The sequence below is a fragment of the Chinchilla lanigera genome, unplaced genomic scaffold, assembly GCF_000276665.1.
Source record: "Chinchilla lanigera isolate Chin_1 unplaced genomic scaffold, ChiLan1.0 scaffold00018, whole genome shotgun sequence".
NCBI lineage: Eukaryota > Metazoa > Chordata > Mammalia > Rodentia > Chinchillidae > Chinchilla > Chinchilla lanigera.
The window spans coordinates 4,315,790-4,334,580 of record NW_004955419.1 but is presented as its reverse complement, the minus strand read 5'-3'; the positions used below and the strand labels follow the sequence as shown (position 1 = coordinate 4,334,580).

The 18,791-nt window shown below is 37.8% G+C and overlaps 1 protein-coding gene across 2 annotated transcripts in view; it reads right to left on the bottom strand.

Annotated features, from left to right (window-relative positions):
- Dennd1a (DENN/MADD domain containing 1A) overlaps nucleotides 1-18,791 on the bottom strand; it is a 484,908-nt gene that overhangs the window by 270,422 nt on the left and 195,695 nt on the right. Inside the window, exon 6 of one of the 2 annotated variants that reach the window (XM_013513192.1) lies at nucleotides 13,058-13,120. The exons of the other annotated variant lie outside the window; for it this stretch is intronic. Within the exon in view, the coding sequence (XP_013368646.1) occupies nucleotides 13,058-13,120 (63 nt within the window). The remainder of the gene's footprint in view (nucleotides 1-13,057; nucleotides 13,121-18,791) is intronic. 2 annotated transcript variants of the gene reach the window in all.

Genomic DNA, 18,791 nt, shown 5'->3' with positions numbered 1-18,791 from the left:
GGGGTTCCCACTGACAAAGTCAATGACAATTTGAATGGTAAAACAAATAACAATAGAAAGAAGTTACATACACTAAAACAAGAACCCAACAGCCAATTCTGATGTAAAAGAAATGAATCCGAAGTTTGATGAGGGATGGAGTTACTCACATAGTTTCCAAGTTCTTTCTTCACAAATGAAAGGAAAAAGAAAGAAGCCTCAGGACACTAACTTACTCCAGAAGTGGAACAAACTGAAAGGCTGTGCTACCTGAGCCAGTACAACAGAAGAACACAGAATCATGCGTATCACGTTCCTGCCAAAGTAGCAGAAGTGCATCCGGAGGAAATGGCAGATAAACCCGAACTGAGGGACATTCTCTAAAATGAGAGTCTAACTGTCATGTTCATAGAGGTCTAGGGAACACTGAAGAACAGGAGCAGACTGAAGAGACATGACATAAATGCAACATCGACACTGAAGTTTATTATGTTAAAAAAAAAACTTGAGCAAGAGAAATACAAGAGTTATAGTTGCGTTGTATCAAAATGAACACCAATTTTCTGATTTTTGGAATGGTGCTGGGGATGGAAGCCAGGGCCTCACACGTTAGGTAAGTGCTCTTCCATTAAAGGGTTCCACATCCCCAACCGGAATTTTCTGATTTTTATGACTGTCATATAATGTTCTTTTTAAAAATACACACTAAATTGTTTAGGGATTCTGGGTATTATTTTAGGAATAGGTCTCAAATAGGACAGGAAAAAAAGCCCTTTCTGTTGTACTCAGGACTTTTCCATAAGTTTGTTATTGTTAAAAACAGCAAAAAAGGGGGAGAGGGTCTTTTCATCAAAAATATTGTAGGTACATGAGCCAGAATGACATGTGTTGGAAAATAAATGAAAAGTTTCATAGCACGGGTATAGGGAGAGACATCTGACAGAGAGACGATGAGAGTCACTTCCCATCTCACAGAAAAGGAAGAGCTCGGGCTAGGTCCAGAGGGAGCTGGTGACCAGTGAATGGGAGAAAAGCTGAAAGGGGTGGGGGCAAAAAGCATTACAGGCAGAAAAATTCTTACAAGTAAGGGCTGGAGCAAGGGCAAGAGCTGAGGCTAGAAGGCAGGCAGGGCCAGACTCTGAAAGGCCAAACTGATGGGCCGCGCCGTTATTCTGTTATTTTGGTGGGGAACCAAAAGGACAGGTAAGGAGGAATAATATCCTGAGGATGAGTACTGAGAACATGGTAGAAAATGATTATCTCACCCTCTTCTTCAGCACAGCCCAGTAGATCTTCACTTTATCAGAACCAGTAAACAATTTGCTATCCTAAAAAGGGAGTCTTAATATAATTCATTTATCCACATAATTTTTAAAAGATCGATATAATGCTTTGGCTCTACTTTGGAAGGAAAAGAAAATGAATTTATTGTAATATTATACATAAAAGGGGAATGAACTTATAGTAAGGTTTTGCCATGTAAACGCTCAGGTACATCATATCAGAAGGTACAGTGAAGCAGCACCTCCTGGGCAGGACTCAAGGTAGAGTTGCACCTACTCACACTTGGATTAAGACCAGGAAAAGCGATAAAGAATAGTGGTTTCCCATTGTTCTTGGTTTAAGAGCACCTGAAACTCTACCCTAGGGAGTCAAAGAGAGGTATTATCCCTCCTTTTCTTATTTCCTGTCCACAGATTTTGCCAAGATTCATCAGATTGCGAAGCAGTCCTGGGTTAAGTTCATTTGGCATGCAGTATTTAAAGCTTTCATATTAACTCAAAACCAAACCCTCCAAATTTTAAAAAGTTCTGGGAAGAACACAGATCTGAGTTCAATAATCTTGGATTGGTTCTTAGTTCTGCAACTTCCCGGATCAATATCTTGGGAAAGCAGTCTCTCAAACTCAGTCTCTTCCTCTATAAAAAGATGTGAGGGTCAGGGATATAGGTCAGTGGCAAAGCACCTGCCTGGCAAGCACAAGGTCTTGAGTTTCATTTCTGGTTTCAAAAAAAAAAAAAGATACAAACAATTGCCTAACTTATACAACTGAAGTGCATATGAGACACCTGATGCAGGACTGGAACATTTTCCTGCTCTTCCCTACCTACCATTCTCACTCATCTGAGCTGTGGGAAGCTCTCTGAACCCTGTTACCTGGGCCAGCGGCTCCTCCAGCACCCTACAGAAACTCCACATGACTGTGATCAGACAGTGGGTCAGAAAGCAGAGCTGTAATAAGAGAACACTTATCAAGTTGTGGTTGCCTCACACAGTAAAGTTTGAGGCAATCTAGCATCTAGCCCTGCTCCTCTGTCCGTGTTTCACTCAAATTATCTACAATAAAATGCAAATTGGCTGTAAAATACAACTATAGCCCATACATAGGACACAGAACTTCATGAAGCCCATGTCAGAGACGTTGGACACCTGCTCCATGTTGAGGCAAAGTCACCATCAAATGAAGACCTGGCAGCACTAACCCAGTTAACAAGCCAAAAAAACAAAAAAGGAATACCAAAAAAACAAGTGCAGTGACACAACAGCCACATCAAAAGAAAATGATTTCAATATCAAAGGAGAAGAGAAGCCTTTGGGAAACTGAAGTCCTCCAATACTTTTAGAAAAAGTGACTCCTTTTATGATTATGCTGTGAAAGTCAAACACAAAGTGTTATGAAGTCAGAGGAATTACAACCCTCCTCGAAAAACCATTTGACTCATTATTTATTCTTCCAAAGGATTAATGCATTGTTGGAATTAAAAGCTAAACCTTGTTGAAATATGTTTTCTTTTTCTTTCAAAAATTTAGATTTACTTTTTCAAGATAAAATCCTAAACTTTTCCCAATTTTTTACTGTGAACTTTTGGGTCTTCATTTAAACAGATGCATTTTATTTCCAGGATAGAAGCGTCCTAGGTTTACTCTGCTAGGACTCACCACAGTTGATACGATATGCTTTGCCACTAGCGTCAGCTCCATGAGAGCAAGAAGCATAACTTTCACCTGTGCCTGGCACATATCAGACATTCATTAAGTCATAGTCTCCCCGTCCCCTCCCCCAGATGCAACTTATCTCTATATTCTATTAAAGCCACTACTGGGAGTGCTGCAGAGTAACAGCCAACCACCTCCTGTTGGGAGGTGGGGATCCAAATATGGCAGGCAGCATTTTGGTTAGGAAAATCACTCATGATTAAAAACCACCCAGCTAATGTCCTGCTGGAGTCTACGACAAATAATTAGAATAGGGTCAGCACATAGTCAAAGTAAACTAAAGTGTGCTTAACAAGCCTAAGATTTCTTGTTCCTTCCCCAGCCCCCAACTCAAGTAAACCCCACCAATGACTTGTTCCTGGCTCAAGGGCTGGAGCAAAACATCACTAATCCAGCCTGACTACCTTCATTTGGAAACAGCCTTTTAAGCACAAGTGAGCCCTTAAAATTGCTCAAGCATCCCCTAAGCTTTCAGTGAATCAGTCAATGTTCTCTTCAGGATCTGCTCCAAACTCTCCCCTTCTCTTCCTTTCCCTAACCCATTTGTCCTGCTTTTCTCTCCAAACTTTCTGAAGACAAAGCTCTAACGTGAATTTCCCTCTCGCTACTACACTTCCCATCTATCCACGTGGAGATGGAAAGGAGCAAAAAGCCTATTTCCTATTGCATGGCTGCCAATATACTTTCTCCTCATTATACTAAGCCAGCAAGGGCTCCTGCCACTAGGTACATATGAGACTATGGATCTCAAACCACCAGGGTGTACACATTCCTCCCCAGGGAAAAAGTACACTGTGCCTTTCTGAGCAAACCACTTTTAGCTTCAGTGAACACCTCTCTGGGATTTAAAGTGGAGGTGAAGATTTCAGTCCCAACATCACACCTTTTAAAAGACTCAGTACGTGCCTGGTACTCTGCAAGGCACCTGGGGTACTCCAAAGTCAAGAGGAAGCAGACACTGGCAGAAAATGTCAGCAGCCCTGCTGCAGTGACATGATATAGGGTCTCTCGGGAGACAGAGGAACGGTCCCAGAAAATCTTCGCAGAGCAAGTGAGACTTCACGGATCAACTGTGCACAAACCATAAAGTAGAACAGCCACCTGCACTTTAGTATTAGCTTTGTCTCTGAAAAGTGACAGTTTGAGTCTTGTTACTCTTTGTCTGTGAAATGGGGGTAAAATATCTTCACCCACATGGCTACTATAAGGAGAAAACATGTGGACACATCTACTGTGGGCCTGGAATACTGTTCACATTGTTTTGCCCTAATAATGCTGTACTCTTACTGCTAATGAGATCAAAAGTCAAAGGGACCTAAGTGAGAGGGAAAAAAAAACAACCCCTTTGGAGAGATCAAAGCCAGTCTTGCCCAATTTGAATATTCTGCTTTCCTCATAGCTGCTAATCTCCAGTTTTAAATTTATTATAGTATCTAGTTAAGCTCAAGAATCTCTGATTTATATCCATAATTAACATCCCATTGTGATACCTATTACATCTATGCAGGAAAATGTAATGTATGAATGAGTACAAATATTAATTTGCAATATGAAAAAACACAAAAAACTCCCGTAAAACATCTGTGCTTATATAAATCTACCCAAACACACACTTAAATTTGACTTTGGAAACCAGGCTTTTTCTTTTGATGGATATTCAATAATTGTTGCTTTTAGACAGAGGATTTGTCGCTGTCTTTTTCTGTGACAGCAGTACGATGATTGAAGGAGATTGCTTGGGAGGAAAGCATAGAGGCACTTTTCTGTTATCACTGGGGAAGTGTTGGTATCATGAGATCTGGGGAGTAATGGCGCCCACACTGACAACTCAGCCTAATTCTCAGTCTTTTCCACTGAGCCCAGAGAGGGTGAGGACAGAGGCCTTTCATCATTTCCCTAAGAGAATTTATGAGGCTACCTACTCATGTATCCACATACCTGCAAGTTTTACCCCATTCAGATCATCTGGGCAAAATTACTACTGTAATAGAATGTAATGCGTTAGTGAGAGTCTACCCAAGACTCATCCTACTGAAGCTTTCACAGCCTAAGAGAGACATACTACTAACAAAAAAAAGCACAAAGGCAAGAAATGACAAGAAGTCTTGTCCTACTTTCAGTAAGTAAACAACAAAATTAATTATCCCACTGAGACACCATTTGATATTATTATTCTCATTTTAGAGTCAGAAATGAAAAGCTAGTGGGAAAAGGGGGAAGGAAATATTTATCAAATGTTACATGCTTTGAAATATTACTCTTCATAACAACTATATGAAATGAATTATTATCCCATTTTACAGATGTGAAAACATCTCAAAGAAGTGAAGTGAGTTCCCTAACATGACACGCGTCCTAAACACAAGCTCAAACACAAAACACAAATGATTTCTAAGTCCTGTTCATTCTATACAATGCAGCACTAGTTCTATAATATGATCAGGAATAACAATCAATCCTGAGATTAGGATGTAATAATTTCACCTTGTGGTTCTCACTGTAATGGCCTGATAAAATGAAAGTTTGCTTCCAAAAGTCTCTCAGATGGAAGTGTTCTGAGCAATCCAACTTTGGCTGCCTCCCAGCAATCCAGTGTGTTTTCTTACTTTGCCAGCTCCAGGGACACCAGTCATTGTGTCCGCTTTTTTTGCTTTAGAAATTAGCGCACATGTTATGTTCGGAAACACACACATGAATAGCTCAACTTACACACATTAATAGCAAGAGAGTATTTTAAATTTCCAGTGCTTCCTGTCAAGATCCAAAGCCTTTGCTACCTTAAATGTATATTTTAAGAATTTACCTAGAAAAAAACATAGCCATTGTTGAAGATTCTTTAACAGACTGTGTTGTCTTTTTTAATTTAAAGTATAAAACATTAAATGTATACTTATGGTGACAAGGAAATGCTAAATTAGACAGGGCATTGGATTTCTACCAATAGCATGCATTTAAGTTCATTTCCACCACAGATCTCCACTTGAATGTTCTATCATTCGATCGCAAATCTCTCTATAAAAGTGTCTGGCTGTCTCTTAAACCCATTTACGCTCTATGCTTCAATGCCTTTCCTTGGCAACTTTTTCCATATGCTTAACTTTTCTCACAGAAGCAGTTCTGTCTCAATTCATGGAATAGCACACCAATCAACACAGGCAGGCAGGCAGGCAGGTAAAGAAAGGAAGAAGGAGAGACAGGCACACAGAAAAAAGTAGGATATAAATGTAGCTGACCTAATAAAAGTAGTGTTTTAGAAGGCAAAGAGTTTGAGGCCAAAAGAAAATGAACCTAGCACCTACCCTCAAGTAATCACAGACCTCTGAACTTGAATTTATAACTCAAACACTCTGGACCATATGCAACTTGAGTCACAACTGGTAGCATTACTGGAGATTTATGACTTATGACTTGTTCATATTTAATTTGTAACCAAACACTTCCCTTTCCTCTTAGCTACCTTAGAACTCTTGATTAACTCTTGTTTTCACAGGTCAGAGGTTAAATAAAGGAAGGGAAGCACTCTGGGGTGAGACTGCCCAGAGCACCACATCCAAGAGTGACCCTGTGCAAGGAACATTAAAATAAGTGATAAGACTAGAGATTGTTCCAGACAGCTGATATTCAAAGCCTCCTTCGAGTACAAGGCAGAACCTTACAACTAGAGAGCTGGTGATAAAGACAGACAGGAAACGGACCTGATCTCAAGTTACCTTTAGTGATGGAGTAACTCTCTCACCAAGAGGCTTTTCCCAAAATGTTTTTTTGGAAATGAAAGTAAAGGTGGTGAGGAAAGGTAAGGCCAGGATTTAAGTAAGCCATGCAGCCCTTCTCCTTGCTTCACTTGGCCAAAGCAATTTGTCTTGCCCACCAGATAGTCCTATATTGAAGGAAAGCTCCACCCTGTGTAATCTTATAGAAACTCTGGGCCAGGATGAGCAAGGTAAAATTCTCTACAAAATTAATCGTAGAGCCAGGCGTGGTGGCGCATACCCATAATCCCAGCACTTGGGAGGTTGAGGCAGGAGGGTCGTTGTGAGATCAAGGCCAGCCTGGGCTACGAAGTGAGCTCAAGGCCAGCCTGAACTGCATAAAGAGACCCTGTCTCAAAAAGACAAAAAAAAAAAAAAAAAAAAAAAAAAAAAAAAATCATAGAGAAAGCACAGCTACCTGCTGGAGAGTTTATATATAAATGTTCAACTATGATGCCAAGATCCACCTAGTTCTAAGCACCTTTACTACTGTGCTATTCGTGATGTACCAAACATAAAAATAGTCATAGTAGAAACTACTATTTATTTAGGAATAGCTGCATGAGTTTTAGGTGTATTTGCCTATTAATCCCTCATAGTAATTCTAAGAAGGTGTCATTATATCCCAAGATAACAAATGAGGAAACTGGTGAATAGAAAGTCTAAGGAATTTGCCTAGGTCACATAACCACAACCTAGGTAGAACCTAGGTCTGTGTGACTTACCACACCAGTAGGTACTTCTCTGAAAAAGCTCTTTCTCATGGAACAGCATCAGTAAAGTGTACACTGGACAGCACATACACTGTACATCTGATTAAGTGTTTTTAAATTGTCAAAAAGGAACAATCATTAGGCTTCTTTATATGCTTGATATCATTCATTCATTTCCTAAATAACTAAGGTAGGTTCTTAGTGTAGATCTGTTTGTAAAACATGATGGCACTGGGAAGGATCTAACAGAGGCAATAAGAGCAAAACTTAAACAAGGTGAGAAGCCATGGTAAGGCTGCCCTGAAGCGAGGCAGAATGTTCATTCCTTCTGTACTCTAACCATGGAATAGCTGCTGACACAGTGGCTTCCTTAACTGTGCCTTTCAACGGAGGAGGGGAACCCAAAGCTCCACAATCTGAGGAGCTGGGTCTCCCTCCAGGACACAGTAACCAAGTTGGGACATTAGATCCCATTAGTCACTGCACTGTAACTGATAAAAATCCTACTCCTTAGCCAATCCTGATTTTTCAAATAATCTTCATGTTTATAGCTTTATTATAAATCAGGAGAAGCTGTCTATAATGTTATAAAAGCCTAAAATTGGTGTAGTAAAACTCAAAATATGGCTGTATTATAAATTTTTAAAAATAGACAAAAAAATTGAATTTCAGGAAGAGGATGCTCAGTCACCAAACCTCTTGGCAGAAATCAGTTTCTCTCATATAAATTAAGCTCACAGAATACAAAAAGAGAGCAAGAAAACTGCCTTTAATAAATAACTAATAAAAGTAGAAAATTAAAATGAAGGTCAGAAAATGTATGCATTTACTTTATCTGTATTGAACTTTGTGGCTTAATTTTTTAGGTACTGTATTATGATAATTCTTTATTACTTTTAGTAGCAAAACACACATATGCACACCCCTCTAAACATGTGCTAAGAGAACGGCTAAATAAATTATATTGAATCCAGGCAATAGAAAATTATGTTTTGGGGTAAGAAACTGCTTAATAGGAAAGAACAACTGGGATGAGGGAAAGGAGAAAAGAAAGAAAGAAGGAAAGGAAAAAATATATGTATATATACACAAGATAGCTAAGATAATTGTACTAATAATTTCTATTGGTTTATTGAAAGGAAGAGTTAATGTCTAATTGTTTGATCAATCTTGTATACCTACACCTGGTAATCTGAGCAACTACTTTGAAGATAACAGTAAGTAATACAACAATCGTTGTTGATTTCCTATCATCTTGTTTTGAAATTCTGTAACATTTTTATAGTTTTTGTGGGTTTTTCGGTTCTTTCACTTTAAAATTTAAAAAAAGAAAATTATGTTTTGTAAAATACCTGTGAAATAATATAGGATGAAAAAAGCAGTATATATACACACTAACTATATATTATATAGTATACATAGAAAGACTAGAAGAAAAAGATAAAATATTAATAGTGATTATTTCTAGGCTGTGAAACTCTCAGTAATCTTTGTTTCCATATATTCTATGGCTTATGCAGTGTCTTAAAAATTAGAAAAATGTTTTAAGTATTCTTTTATTCATAACTGCAATATTGGAAACAATTTAAATTTACAGTAATAGAATGATCACAGTAAATTATAAGCTATCAAAATGATGACTAGTATATATTCATTAAAACCAGACTATGTCTAGAAAGATATTTAACACAGAAAATCATAATATATTTAGGTGTAGAAGGAGGCTCTATAATATGCATAAAATATTTTTTTATTTTAACATTCTTGGAATGTTCTACAAAAATTATACACTACTTTTTGGCTGGGGATATAACTCAGTGGTAAGCACATGCTTAGCAAATAGGAGACCCTGGGTTCAATTCCCAGCACGAATAAATGGATGAATGAATGTTTTTTTGTTGACTATTAAATAAATAAAAACATCACTACCCTTTTGAAAAAATATGAACAGCCACATGTGATTCCAGCCTGCCTGTCATTCCAGGGCAGGGGGTCTTGCTGAAGGGGGTGGGAGAGGCAGGAGGGAGGGCAGAGCAGAAAGCCCACCTCCTCGCTTAAGTATTTCTTAGCTGTGATGACCTAGCTCCCAGATTGGCTCTCAGGATGAAATGGTAGCTTGTACTTTTTAACAACTGCTCACACCAAAGCCTTTGCTCTTCTCCCTATAACATGCTTATCCTGATCTCATTTCCAGGGTAGGGATGGTTAGCTAAGGTTTTCTGAGACCTTTCTTTACAGTGGATAAACCCTGAATAAACCTTGGTAGACTTCACGATGGGAGACTGACTCATTTGTCCAAGGTGACTCTTGAGAAAACCAAGAAAAAGGGGTCAAAATCTACTTTTCCTGGTAGATTTTGAGACCAAATCTGACAAGCTGGATCATTTATAATGTTTAGGAAGTACCTGTAAATGCCAGCCCTGCACTAGACAGCGAGGGTAAATAACAAACACAACACAATACTGTCTGGTCTCCAGCAGCTTGAAGTCTCTTGAGTGAGAGATGTGGAGAGAGTTAATGGCATTGCACTTGGGAAGTGCTGTGACCCAGCCCCCCAGTGAGAGCTGTGGGGGCCCTGTAGAAGGCCATCACGACTAGATTAACATTCCAGTTATATAAGGAAGACAGTTGGACGAAAGGGAAGTCATTTTCATCTAGAGGAACAAAATATGACAGAAACACAGACATAAAAAGCAACAAATGGCTCAAGGTGCTCGGTCCTAGAATAAGGGGTGGGGTCGTGTGTTTTTTGGGTGATGGTTTTGGATGGTGGGGATGGGGCCAGAGGTAAGTATCTTCCTTGGCAGAGGACATGATGGCACTGAGGAAGTGCAAAGAGTCTGTCTGTGAGGAACTTTCTGAGTTGGACTCAAGAATTTAGCTCTTAGGAGAGAATATGATCAGTTCTGTCTTTTTTTTTTTAACAGATAACGTAAGCAACAGAATGGAAGATGAACCAAAGGTACAAATCCAGAACTAGATAAACTCAAAGGCTTTAAGACTCAAAGCACCCTGCCGAAGTTTGGACAAAAGAAGGAGGTTCTAAATATGAGGGCTCCTTTGGTATTCTCGTAATAACTTCACAGAATTTTTAAAGGATTTAGCTCTAGGAGGAGATACCTAAAAACTGAGCTCCCATCAGGCAGAAGGTTGGCCTGAACCTGTTACGCAGAATGCTGCCTGCTTCCCTCAGAAGCAACAGATGGTATGGGACACAGCACAGGGATAGAGGGTAGAGTCAGACAGCCCAGAGCGACAGGTGTGATTCCCTCACTGACTAGAGGGCTCCCCCAGAGCTGTCACCTCATCTCTTTGAGGCTGCTTCCCCCACAAAGGGGTGTAATTCTTGTTTACCTAACAAGATGGTGGTATGGAACAAATTAAGCAAAGTGGTACAAAGTGCTTTTCACAGTTCACAGAACATGCTAGGTACTCAAAAATGAGTCTTCTGCAATGACTTATAGATAGGAGACCTCTACTTCCTCTCTCAGGGGAAAAAATGAGTCCTGGCCATATTTTGGATAATTTTAAATGCCTTTAAAATGCTAAGTGTCACAAGCCTGTGGATGCCCTTTACAATTATTTTTAAGATTGCCTCAGTCACAGAACAGAAGGTTGGGTCAGCAAGAATTTTCTAAATTAATATTTATTCACTTAACACAAGATAAAGATTTTGTTTCAAAGATAGAATGAAAGCAAAGAAAAAAAGATGGGGATCATAAAACGTGTCACCAGTATTTTTTCAATCATTCCTTAATGAATGACTTTTTCTTAATGACAGAACACTATAAATACCTCCTTGTATTTTTCTGGCTGAAGAAATATCATATATCGTTCCTAGTTAACTAATTGGAAAAGACTTAACCCTTACAGGATTTAGTATGCTATTGTGATATAAAAGACAGCAATGGTAATAAGACTCTAAGAGCTATCATTAACCAAACATATGGATGTTAGCGTTTTTACCTTTCACAAATGTTTGAACTTAACTTTTATGGCTCAAAAACAGAACAGCTTTAGTTAATTGAAAGACCAGTTCCTGTACTCAGAGCCACTTATGGGATGGGAATGAAAATGTCAAGTGCCTCAGCACCACCAGGCATTGTCTGTCCCTCTCACCTCCACTGTGAGGTGGGTATTCTCAGCTATAGCTTACAGATGAGGAGCAGGAGGTGCTGAGATATGAGGGTCTTGCTCAAGATTACTACACTAGTAATAGGGAGGTCAGAATGTGAAGTTCCAGGTTCTAAAGTTCATGATCCTTTTTTAAAAAAAAAAATCACCTTTGAATAATAGTTTACATACAATAAAATGAAACCACTGTATGTGTACATTCACATGAGCTTTGATAACTGCATACAGCTGTGTAATCACCACTAGCAACCAATAGATCCATTTCCAGCCCATAATCTTCTCTTGTGCCCTACCTACAAGAGTCTGTGAACGCATGCTAGCCTTTACCATGCTATTCTGAGATCTCAAAATCTATCTCCTACCAAGTAGGGTACAAAAAAAAGATGGTTTCTCTTTTCTGTGAGAATGTGTAATAGAGGGATCACTATCTTCGATATCTAGAATTGTCCTGAGACGTTCCAATTTCCCAATGAATTCCACAGGGAATTCTCACAGTCTTTTTTTGTTTTTTGTTTTTTTTCCAGGTACCAGGAATCGAACTCACAACCTCGCGCTTGCCAGGCAGGCACTTGCCAGGCAGGCGCTGTGCCGCTGAGCTAAATCCCCAGCCCCTCATAGTCTCTTATTAATGATTTGAAATGATGTTTGTTTAGCTCCAAAGCTAAATCCGTCTTCTGTATATTTGGATAAGTGCTCTCGCACCTATTTGGTTTAGTATTCTGTGGCTCATTTGGTGATCAAACATATATTGATTATGAGGCCCTTTGCTGGGTTCTGGGACTAATGGATGGATCATCCATAAGCTCCAGTTTCAAGGAGGGAGAATCAGATATGCAAATCAACAAGTATAATTACTAAGATAAATGCTGTGAAAGGAATATGCACAGGAGCCAGTGATCTCTTCCACATGAGTGTGACCACACACATGTGGTTCTTTCAGCTCCAACAGAGGTTGCTAATAATTCTAAAATTAAATAGAAATGGTCATATTGGGGCTTTTTATTTTACAAAAGGATATTAGAAGGTCCTTTATTTTATAGACAGACAAATAAAGACCACTCAAATACTGTACTGAGTCCAATAGTGATCCCTAAGAAGGCTTTCTGATTTCTATGAACAATTTTCTTCTGCCTTTTCTGTTAATACAAAAAAAAAAAAAAAAAAAGGCACTTTTGTCTGGGTTCAGAATGTAAAATCAGGAAATAAAATGGAAAGTCTTACAACTGTGAACTTCAATCAGCTCATTACAAACCAAAGAGACATATTTGAATGCATGTTGCTACATTCATTTACCTATTCTGCCAAGCCATTCAATTATACGATTTCAGATTTTGTATAAGAAATACAACCATGTTTCATTCAAAAGCTAGTATTTGGAGGAAAGTGATTAGAACAGCATGCTATGATACGTTAATACAGTGGTTTCATTTAATGGACAATGGCAGTTTCTGAAATGCTCCCTATACTTTAAATTATTGCACTTACAGTTCATGACTACAACATGTCTCAACTTTTTTCTTTACTGCTATACAATACACTCCATCACCACTGTGAATGCAAACAAAACACATTATCAGAAGAGTTTTATTAGCATTTGTAATCATAAAGAAAGTCATGTTTAAAGCTGGGTAGCAGGTACAGTAGGTTGTTCAAACTGTGTGAATATTGAGAAGAATAAAGCACTATAATTGAGGGAAAAATCAGAGTAGGAGAGCAAAAGTGAAAGCAAGAGGAAAATCTTACACCAAAATTTAACATCCCCTTGGAGGGACAGGGCACAAAAGAGCGGGAGTTTATTCTAACAAGAAGCAGCTGTTGCGTTCGAATTAGGAAGCATTCCTAATGAATCAGCAGTTCTTATAATAAATATACTCGCCTTTGAAATGTGAGGATTCTGCTATGAGAATTTCTTTTGATATATTTTTTACATGAACTCATTAGATGGAGAAGAGGCAGGGACTGAGCACACTTCTTGCTAAATTACTAAGGTTATCTCATCCACATCATGCGCTCAAGGTTAGTTAGGCTGGGCACTGGAAAAACAAAGGAAAAGCACAAAGCTAAAAGAACTACTCACCAGCACCCTTTGTGGATCACTCCAAGTAAACTTTGCAAGATGCCACGTAACAGCCACCTCTTATCAAAAACCTGCCACTACACTAAGGCCAGTTAGGTTTAAAATGAAAATCTGAGCTACCTTGACAAAGCAAGAGGCATCAAGAATCCCCAAATTACAGAGTGGTGATGACCTGCTTGCAGCATATATTCTGCTCCCCTGATGACACACTGGCATTTTAAAAAGAGAAAAGGGAAAAAAAATTCTGCACACATGCATATTTATTTCACCCCCACCTAGGTTCTACATTCCTCATTTTTCTTGCTTCACAGCTAACAGAGATTTTCCAAAGCAAAAATCACTATGTCTCTATCAATACACACACTGAAAAAAAAAAAATCAAAACTACTTGCTCTAATATTACCCTTACTTACCAATTATAGTTCTCTGACTTTTAACTTACCCTTCTCCTTTCCTGCCTCTTACCAGTCTCCCTGCCTCTCCCCTTCTCTGATGGGTTTCCAGGATTCCTGGAGCCCCAGTGCAAAACCCAGGAAGCCAGAAGGTGACACAAGCATAATGAAGAGATTGTTAGAGCTGCCTTGCCTTTCTTCCCTGAACACCAACAGTACTTCCACCCTAAACTTGGAAATGAAAGTGAAAGGACATCCTCAACAGAAACACAATCTTGAGTGTCTAAAAACAACTCTTTTCACAAACTCATACATGACCTCCGATCTCCGTTGGCCACTTTTGTTCCCAACAACCGATTAAGAGAATGCAAAGAACATAGATCTGCAGATAATAGACATTAATGACCAAGAAGATTTAACTCTATCATTTCTATATCATACAGAGGAGGCAGAAATAAGTAGGTCCTTGAAGGTGAGGGTGGGTCACCCTCCTTCTACAAAATCAGAGCCCCAATAAGGTGGGGGGGGTGATCCAAAAGACAAGCCTGGAGTAATAAAAAGCGATCTCTCTGCTTAAAGATGTGTCTGTTTGGTTTATATACTGAGTAGTTAGAAGACTGGGACTCAAAAGGGGCCCAGAAGCTGGGTGTGGTGGTGCATGCTTGTAATCTCAGCTACTAGGGAGACTGCCATAGGATGGAAAATTTTGAGGTTTAGTGGGACTTTGTCTCAAAATTTAAAAATGCAAAGGCCTGGGATTATAGTTCAGTAGAGTGCCCCTGGGCTTGATCCTCATTGCTGTTAAAAAAAAAAAAAAAAAAAAAGACAGGACATAGTTCAGTATTCCCTGGGTTCATTCCCCAGTGCTACAAAACCAAAACCCAACACAATCGAACCCAAGCCCACTCCAGCCCTCAGGAAATTTGCCTGTGGTCATCTGATAAATGATCAATGTTAGAGAAATATTTGAAACCAGATCTCTGCAGCTCTAAAGCTACACCCGCATGTTGCTGGTATGTGGCTTCCAAATCATGCATAGGTTTAATGTTGCTACTTCTTTAGCACCACTCAGTTGGCCATAAGCTCCCATCTCTTCTTCTCAAGAAGAAGACAAGACAGAGAGCTGTTAAGTCACTTGACCAGCAATACATAAACCCATCCTAAAAGTGGAACTCAGTTGTCATAGCAGACAGACTACCAAAAGTACTTGCTCTTGTTTTATAGCATGAGCCTAACTACTGAACAGATAGATCTACTACATGGACTTCCTTAGACTGATTGCCTTGCAAACTTGGATTCCTATAGAAACATCTACCATTGCTGGTGCTTAGCTGACTCTGGCCCTAATCAACCAAAAGGTCAGCTTTTGTAGCACTCTGCCCTATGTGCTATGTTGGACAACAACACTGGTTCAGAAAATATTCACTTGATGAAGACTGATCAAATATATTAAAAAAAACTGGCAAGAGAAGAAGTTTAGAAATCTGACATGTAAACAATGACTTCCACACAAAGATATCTTCCTCACAGCTTCTTGTAATACCACAGCAATAAATTGTGAAGAGTTTAAAATATGGCAAATATATTTTTCTCAGAGACTGGAACAAAAGACAATTAATTATAAATCCAACTTTCACAGTTAGAGATAGGCAAGTTACTTAATCCATGCTTTCCTTTCCTTTAAAATGGAGCTAACTACTTGGAAGCTGCACAATTCAAGTAATGAGTTTAGCACTGTTTCCACGTGTAAAGTAATCAATAAATAGCAGGTGCTGTTACTATTACTATTTTCTCTTATAGTAGAGGATCACTAGGTAAAACATGGAATGCCTTGGAGATTTAGTAATGTGGCTATTAAAATGTTTTCCAGACAAAAAATTTATATAAAAATGATTATACATAAACAGATTATCAATTAAATAAAAAGGTATATGATACCAAATTTAAAACACAAGTATCATATGTATATTATATATATTATTAGAAAAGGACTAAAAGGAAATATAATTTGTATCTTTGAAAGGTATAATTAAAGGTAACTTTCTTCTATATTAAAAATACATTCATTTAAAAGTCAAGTTTCATTTGTTTTCTTGTGGATATCCAATTGCTCCATCAGCTTTTTAAAAATAGACAATTCTTTCCCCCTCTGAATTAGTCTGGCACCCATGTTTTAAAAAATAATCAATCAATTATCTATTGGGTACACAAATACATATGTCTATCCTTATGTTGATATCACAATATCTTGATTATGGCAGCTTTACAGTAAAACTTCAAATCAGTTAATGTGTGTCCTCCAACTTTATTCTTTTAAAAAATTATTTGCTATACAAATGTACATACAAATTTACAATCTGCTTGTCAGATTTTTGTTTTTTGGTTTTTTTTTTTTATTTTTTAAGCCTAGTGGTATTGTACTGATTCTATGGGTGAATCTGGGGAAAACTGATAAATATATTAGATGGAATGACTGATGATTTTAATTTTAAAGAGTTAGTTTTGCTAAGTTTGAAACCTATAAGGTATAAACTCAGGTAAAAGTGATGTTGGAGTCTTAAGTCTGAAATCTGTAGAGGAGGGCAGCAGGCTAGAAGCTCAGGCAGGATTTCTGTGTTACAATCCTAAGGCCAAAACAAATTCTTTCTTTTCTGGGAAACCTGAGTCTTTGTTCTTAAAGCCTTCAACAGAGTGGATGTGGACCATCCACATTATGAAGGATGACTCCTTTTATTAAAAGTCAATTGATTATAAATGTTAATCACATCAAAAATAATTTCCATAATACTATTATTTGAACAAGTAACGGGATATGACTGTCTATCTAACTTGACACACATAATTAACCAGCATAACATCCTGGCAACATTGACTTCTTGAGTAAATGAATAAGGTTTATTTATATTTTCTTTTAACATACCTCAGCAATGTTTCATACTTTTCAATATACAGGTCTTACAAATATTATTCAATGTACCTCGAAGTATTTCACATACTGATGTCATTATAAAAGCAATTGTTTTATTAATTACATTTATAATCTTAATACCAATTTCTTTACCTAATATCAGCCACAAAAATTAACAAAAATGGACCAAAGTCCTAAATAGAGAAGATAACTCTATAAAATGCTCAGAAGAAAATATAGAAAAAAATCTTTATGTTGGTAGGTTACACAAAGATTTCAAAGGACACAAAATGCATGAACCATTGAAGAAAAAAGTTGATAAAATGGACTTTGAAATTAAAATCTTGCCAGACATGGTCACACATGCCTGTAATCCTAGCACTCAGGAGGCTGAGACAGGAGGATCACTATGAGTTCTAGGCCAGCCTGAGTTACAAAGTGAGTTCACTAGTGTAAACTATACAGTGAGACTGTGTCCCAAAACAAAAAAGTAAAATCTTATATCATACTGTCTAAAAGAGAAAAAAAAAGGATGAAGAAAGAAAGAAAAAGGAGAAGAAGAAGAAGAAGGAGAAGGAGAAGAAGAAGAAGAAAAAAGCAAGTAACAGATTGGGATAAAATATTTGCAAACTTTATGTAAAATTAAAAGAGATATACCCAGAATAAAGAACTACAACTTAGTAATAAGACAAAAAACCTAAATTAAAATTTTACCCAAAACATCACCAAGGTATATATAAAAATAGCAAATAAGCACATGAAGATTTTCAACATAATCAGTTGTTAGGAAAATGTAAATTAAAACCACTATAAGATGCAATTCAGCCAAAAGACTTAAATAAAAAAGACTGGCAATATCACAATCGGTGAAGAGGAGCAATTGGAACTCTCACACATTATTGCAATTTCTAATAGTTAATACTGTATCATTAGATGCAGTAACTTTAGCCTTGGTATCTATCCAAGAGAAATGAAATCATACGCCCTCACAAAAACTGACTCATGAACATTTATATCAGTTTTATTCACAGTAATCAAAACCTGGGAGTAATCCTAGTTTCTATCCAAAAAATGAATAAAGCATCACTCATCCCTGCAATGGAACACTAACAAAAAAGAATAACATATATATGTATCAACAAAGATGTACCTCAAGAATGTTATGCTGACCAAAAAAAGCTAGACACAAAGAGTATATGCTGCATGAATCCATATATATATGAAATTCCAGAACAGTAACAGCTAATTTATAGTGACAGAGAAAAGATCTGCAGCTGCCTATGGTGAGAGTTGATGGGAGTGACTAAAAAGGGGCAGAAAGAACTGGAGAGGACAGAAATGTTCTATATCTTGTCTGTAACAGTTACCTATCTGTATAGATTTTTCACATTTATTAACTTATACACTTAAAACTGGTGAATTTTTGTGTGCACATGTATGTTCAATATTTTATAGTTTTCATTTCTTCATATCATCCATTTTGACATACAGAAGTTAGATAATTTTTAATCGACATATATTTGAATATATTATGGTGTACCAAATGAGAGGTTGAAGCATACATACAATGCCCAGTGATCAAGTCGGGGTAATCAGCATTCTACCTTCTCAAACATGACATACTTCTGTGTGTTAGAAACCTTCACACTCCCCTTTTCCCGTGATTTTGAAATATACCACAAATTGTCATAGACTCTAGTTACCCAACTGTGCTACAGAACACCAGAACTAATTCCTCCTGATTGTGTTTTTGTACCCATTAGCTTGTCTGACTCTCCCCTTCCAAGTCTCAGGTGACTACTACTCCACTAACTTCCATGAGAACTTAACATGAGTATCTTC